The 5,842-nt window shown below is 37.4% G+C and overlaps 2 protein-coding genes across 2 annotated transcripts in view; both read right to left on the bottom strand.

The window, feature by feature from the left end:
• Positions 1 to 1,581, bottom strand: part of LOC107720315 (WD40 repeat-containing protein SMU1-like) — a 19,537-nt gene extending 17,956 nt beyond the window's left edge. The window contains exons 1-3 of the mRNA XM_016527998.1: positions 1,467 to 1,581; positions 857 to 1,067; positions 556 to 708 (exon numbers count right to left, since the gene is read on the bottom strand). Of these exons, the coding sequence (XP_016383484.1) occupies positions 556 to 708; positions 857 to 1,067; positions 1,467 to 1,492 (390 nt within the window). The 5' untranslated portion in view covers positions 1,493 to 1,581. The remainder of the gene's footprint in view (positions 1 to 555; positions 709 to 856; positions 1,068 to 1,466) is intronic.
• A 1,370-nt stretch (positions 1,582 to 2,951) lies between these two features.
• The window catches only part of LOC107720314 (40S ribosomal protein S6), a 9,887-nt gene continuing 6,996 nt past the window's right edge, over positions 2,952 to 5,842 (bottom strand). The window contains exons 4-6 of the mRNA XM_016527997.1: positions 5,119 to 5,265; positions 3,283 to 3,440; positions 2,952 to 3,089 (exon numbers count right to left, since the gene is read on the bottom strand). Of these exons, the coding sequence (XP_016383483.1) occupies positions 2,994 to 3,089; positions 3,283 to 3,440; positions 5,119 to 5,265 (401 nt within the window). The 3' untranslated portion in view covers positions 2,952 to 2,993. The remainder of the gene's footprint in view (positions 3,090 to 3,282; positions 3,441 to 5,118; positions 5,266 to 5,842) is intronic.

The raw sequence follows: 5,842 nt of genomic DNA, 5'->3' as shown, positions 1-5,842 counted from the left end.
TACAGTGCCTTGTACACAAAAAAAAACCACAATAAAAATATTTAATATTTTAACATGGAAATGTGATTACATGTGAAAAATTATAGAAATAACTTCAAATCTCAAAGGGTAATTCAAGTAAATATTTTACATTTGAGGGGTAGGCTACAGCTGACCAAAAAGTGTGGCAACCCCTGCACTAGAGGGTAAATCACCAATATTTATTTCCCAGCCATTTATATGTCTAAAAATCTCACCTAAACCATTAATCCAATTACTGAATGATACGATGTAAACACTTACTTCTTGTGAGTCAAAAAATGGTTTTGTGAGAAGGGTCTCCAGGTGTTGGAAATGTGATTACATGTGAAAAATTATAGAAATAACTTCAAATCTCAAAGGGTAATTCAAGTAAATATTTTACATTTGAGGGGTAGGCTACAGCTGACCAAAAAGTGTGGCAACCCCTGCACTAGAGGGTAAATCACCAATATTTATTTCCCAGCCATTTATATGTCTAAAAATCTCACCTAAACCATTAATCCAATTACTGAATGATACGATTTAAACACTTACTTCTTGTGAGTCAAAAAATGGATTTGTGAGAAGGGTCTCCAGGTGTGAGTAGCGCTCAGGTTGAGTGTGCTTCAGCATGATCATGGGGTCGGTTTGCTTTAGTAAACATTGAGCAGCTCCCAGCTCACCCAACTCAACCAACTCCAGCACAATCTACACATACAACCAGACTTCACTCGGTTCATTAGGAAAGCAGTATGAACACAACCTGAATAGTATAGCCTGCATAAAGACAATTTCTGCACTTGAGATATGCATGAAAGTGATTGAATTGTTATGACACTTTTATGACTAATTTTACCTGTTCGTACAGGTCAATGAGCAGCTTGTCAGGAAGTTTCAGATACTGGATTGCTAGCAGCACTATATCCCATTGCCCGTTGTTGATATCATTGTTGAAGCTTTCGATGCTGTCGACTGTGTGGAGCGAGACTGCTGTCTCCTCTTGAAGCATCGCCAGAGTGCGATGCAAATTATTTTCCTTCAGGTATTGCATGATCAGACGAATCACGCTGCAAAAAAGTGACCGGCGCCGTTAATACGAGATGTCACCTGAACTTTACGAAAACGGTATCTGTATTTCACTGCAGGGTTTAATCGACATTACTTTTACTAGCTGTTGGGGTTGTGAAAAAAATGTCCTTAACTAAATATGCTGAGAATTATTTAATTATTAAATTCTACTCCAAACTTTAGTTTAGCGCAGTGACTGATGAATGTTTATTGTATTCCCGATATCATCCAGTTTGTGCTATTGCAAAAATGATTCCAAATCACAAGCTTCGTTAGGTGTATCCGTCCATAATAAAACATTTGTATTCCGTTTCTTTTTCTGGAACTATAAGATCATTAAATGTAGTAATGGTTAGAATCATATCCATTCCATTAGAAGTGAATAACGCTTTACTTACTCTGCTGATTCCACTTCAAGGTCCATGGCTGCGAGGTTGTCGATGAAATCGGCGTCTAGATATATTGTGCGAGCCTTCGCCAGCGCTGCGTTGTGTGGTCCTCAGCCACGTGAACACCGTGACCGCCCAATACATTGTATTGTACGTTGTATTTATTGCTCTCACGTCTGATATCATGGTAACCTTTCACAAATTGTTGCGGATTTTTGGATTTGTTTTAATGACACGTCTGGAGAAATTAATGGGGAAAACCCCCCTTAACGTTGCCATAAGGTGCCGAGAGACCGAGCAGGCAGATGGTGCATCAAAGCCATAAATAGCTGATGTATTATAAGCAGCACAATATGGTTCAATAAATCATCATTTATAAGGAGCAAATACGCAACTGTACAGACGCTCATCATCTTTAACATAATATATAAAGACTTTGTATTTTAGCAATCATCAAATGCCATTATCCATTTTTGCAATAGAATACAGAAGAATCTATTTAGAATACAGAACACATCACAGGTGTCGCACCCCAGCATGGGTCTGTGATGGCAAGCCGTATTAACATAGTATCTGTTATGTTACTAATAACAGCCTACTTATTTTTCAGTTACTACTACGTCATTCAGTTGTGACTAGTCTTTTTCACTTTAACTATTTATTAGAGCTACTAGTTATTCCAATTGTCTATTATCTATTCAAGTAGATGTTACTACTTGTTGCTTTCCTTTCCAAATTTAGGAATCTGCGGTTTTGATTACTTGCGTTTAGCTTATAGTTTTACTATTACAAACACACCTGCAACACTAGTATCAAATAAGATAGTTACTGGTAAAACTGTAATATACATCAGCAACAATTGTAATTCACTCTAGTCAGAAATGTTTACATCTGAACCAGATAACTATGCACTGAATTCAGTGGCAAATAACTACGTGTCATTAAGGTTATGACTACTAGTACACATATATATATATATAGTTAGTATACAGCATTAAATGTTAAATGGCCTTCCATGTCTCTAGTGCCCACATTCGTTAGTATGAACGCATTGCCCCCTCTGGTCGCACGGAGAATAAATTTACTCTGCCAGACATCATAGTGAAAACAGAAAAGCGTAAACATTATTTTACGGGTATTGGACATATCAGAATTATTGACCAGAAAAACATTTCTACATGCATGAGCATTCAGAAAGTTTTTTTCTTAGTGTTGGAGTTTGAATAGTTAAATTTTTTGACATTTTGTTCATCTAGACTAGAACTTTATCATAATCCTCGCATGAACCCCATTGAGAATTATGCTTCATTTAAACTTGCTGATTAAAAAGGGTAGACACTTGACCAAAGTCATCTTGATCGCCAAACCTCAATGTCATACCTCAAAGTTAGGGTTGCAAAATAAAATGTAGAATGGCCAAAATAAACAGACTAACAAAATTCAACTTGTTACAAACGTACCACCTTACGGAGTAATGAAAAAAGACACCATTTAGAACATTCAACAAAATCATGTTTTATTTGTGAGGCACATGTCTCACTTCTGGCTTGACTCTGACTTGGATGTGGAGGCTCTTAGAGAGGAGAGACGGCGTCTCTTGGCAACCTTTTCTTGACGTTTCTCTTTGGCCTCCTATAAAAAAAAAAAAGAACATTGATATTCAGCTTTTACAACATTTAATTTACACGTGTGCTTTTTCAGTAATAATGAATCAATTGAGGCATTTCTTTTTCAGAGGTCAACAGAACACTTTATTCATACACATAGCCAGGTTAAATTGTAGGAAGACACCCTCATTTAGAATCATCACTAAACAGCCACGTACCTTCATCCTCTTGGCCAGCAGTTTGGTGTATTCTGCGGCTTCCTCCTTGTTCTTCAGTGTGCGCTGCTTCTTGAGAGCAATGCGCCTGCGCTTGTGCTGCAGCACACGGGGTGTAACCAGGCGCTGAATCTTAGGGGCCTTAGTCCTGGGCTTCTTACCTGTCAGAAAGAGCATGGTCAGTCTCTGGATACATTTAAAACCCTTCTGGTCCATAGCTTTAGTAATAAACAGAGGTGGGGGCAAGTCACACATGTTCAAGTCTCAAGTCCCTACCATCAAGTCTCAAGTCACAGTACAAACAAATCAAGCAAGTCAAGTCAAGTCAGTGGCTCACCTCAAGCAAGTCAAGTCGAGTCCTGCTAAGGATCAAGTCAAGTCACAGTATCAAACAGGAACAAATATTTTTTTGCCACACGACCTTATTAATTTTTCCTCAGAAATTAACTTAATTATACATTTTAAATAATAATGTTTTAAATATAACATTTTGAATATAGGCAAAATACTACTTTGTATACCGCTAAAGTCTGTAATTGAGAAAATATTGATAAAAATACAAGATAAAAATATGTATCTCATATTTATGTTATATTGAGTTTGACCATCCTAGGAGACAGATAATATTTAACAGATGTTGGAAAATTATTTTGCACTAAATATATCCAGCGAAGACTGGGATTCAGTCTGGGAGCACGCTAAATAATATGCAATGCTGACTACAAATCACCCCTTATATCAGAAATAAAATGGACCCAAAATTTTCATCGGATATAGACACCCTATTTGGATTGTTTCTTTCACTTTGCATGACATTGTTCCATGCCTACATTGTTCTTGAAAACGATTGTCATGGCTCAAAACAAGAAGCCTATTGCTGTTAATGTGCATGTATCTTCCCCTGTAACTTATTGATTTCTTTGATTTTATAATAAGAACTAAATTGACAGCTATGCATTTAAGGCTATGATAGACTGGTTCAGTGGCTTGTGTTTTGTTTACCAAATTATGTCGCAATGATTTATAATAATAATTAGAGTTGTTATAAAGTCAAGTCCTGCCGAGTCATGAAGGTCAAATCAAGTCAAGTCTCAAGTCACTGGATCTCAAGTCCAAGTCAAGTCAAGTAATTTTCTTTATTTAGTCAAGCAAGTCACAAGTCCTTAAATTTGCGACTCGAGTCAAGTCATGTGACTCGAGTCCCCACCTAATAAATTAGATGCAGGCAATCTAATCTAGTTGAAATGATTCATTGAATACAAGCTGAGAAGCCACTTGTGACAGTACAAACAGCAGAATATAAGCACTGCATTAAAGACCTGGGTGCAAAGCATGCGAGGGCCCAATTATTTATGTACAACAAATCTGAAAAGCCTGTATTTCCAAACAAAACATCACTCTAGAACGTTTTCCCTCCAGCTTTTATTATTTATAAATAGAAAGTGCCGTATCTCCAAAAGTTAACTCAAATTAATTTGGACAACTTTTAATGAATGTAAACCCAACAGGACATTTGCATAAAGACCCTATCCTAGTTCTGTTAACAATGCACTGGAGAAAGTTTGACAGAGCAATTCAGTACAACCAGTCACTAATAATATGAATGGGGTTGTTATCCGGTTAACAGCTCCACTGTTGCTGTTGGCACTACATTAACCCCCCTTTTAAGCATCTGATTAGCCAAAAAGGGCCTTCGGGTGTGCCTCAAAAATAATGCATACCTTTCATGCATATTTTTTAAAAAATAATTATAAAAAATATAGCTCTTTAAGCAACCAGTAACAAACCTATTGACTTAATATTCAAGATAGCAGGCTCAGTCTCATGATTAAATAATACCTTCTTTAGTGAGTGGTCTCCTGACCACATACTGCCTGACATCATCCTCTTTGGACAGGTTGAAGAGCTTACGGATCCTGCTAGCCCTCTTGGGTCCCAGGCGGCGGGGGACAGTGCTATCAGTCAGCCCAGGAATGTCCTTCTCACCTGAAGGAAAGAGGGGAAAATCTATCAAACAGATGCTGCGGAACAGGCCACTTGTGGGGTAGACGGTCAAGATACCGGCTTCTAGGGATGGAACGATTTCCGTTTTGATAAATCATGATAAAATTCCCCACGGTTAGTATTACCTTTTCATATTTTAATTATCATTAAAACCGTATTCGATTACTGTGATTTGAACAACTGGATAAATAAATACCATCCAGCATAAAGCATTGTTTTAAAGGGTTAGTTCACCCAAAAATGAAAATTAGCCCATAAATTACTCACCCTCAAGTCATCCTAGGTGTATATGACTTTCTTCTTTCAGACGAATCCAGTCGGAGTTATATTAAAAATGGTCTTTGATCTTTCAAGCTGTTTAATGCCACTCAGCAGGTGTTGCAAGCATCAGTCCAAAATAAGTTAAATAAAAAGCACCCATCCATAAAAAAATGTCTCACACTGCTCCGGGGGGTGAACAAAGGCCTCCTCTAGCTAATCCATGCGTTTTTGTAAGAAAAATATCCATATTCAAAACGTAACAATCACTTTAATCTAGCTTGCGCTCACTGTTGTACAC

Source organism: Sinocyclocheilus rhinocerous, unplaced genomic scaffold (genome assembly GCF_001515625.1).
Source record: "Sinocyclocheilus rhinocerous isolate Xijiao unplaced genomic scaffold, SAMN03320098_v1.1 scaffold4923, whole genome shotgun sequence".
In the NCBI taxonomy this organism is placed as follows: Eukaryota; Metazoa; Chordata; class Actinopteri; order Cypriniformes; family Cyprinidae; genus Sinocyclocheilus; species Sinocyclocheilus rhinocerous.
This window is presented reverse-complemented; position numbering and strand designations above follow the sequence as displayed.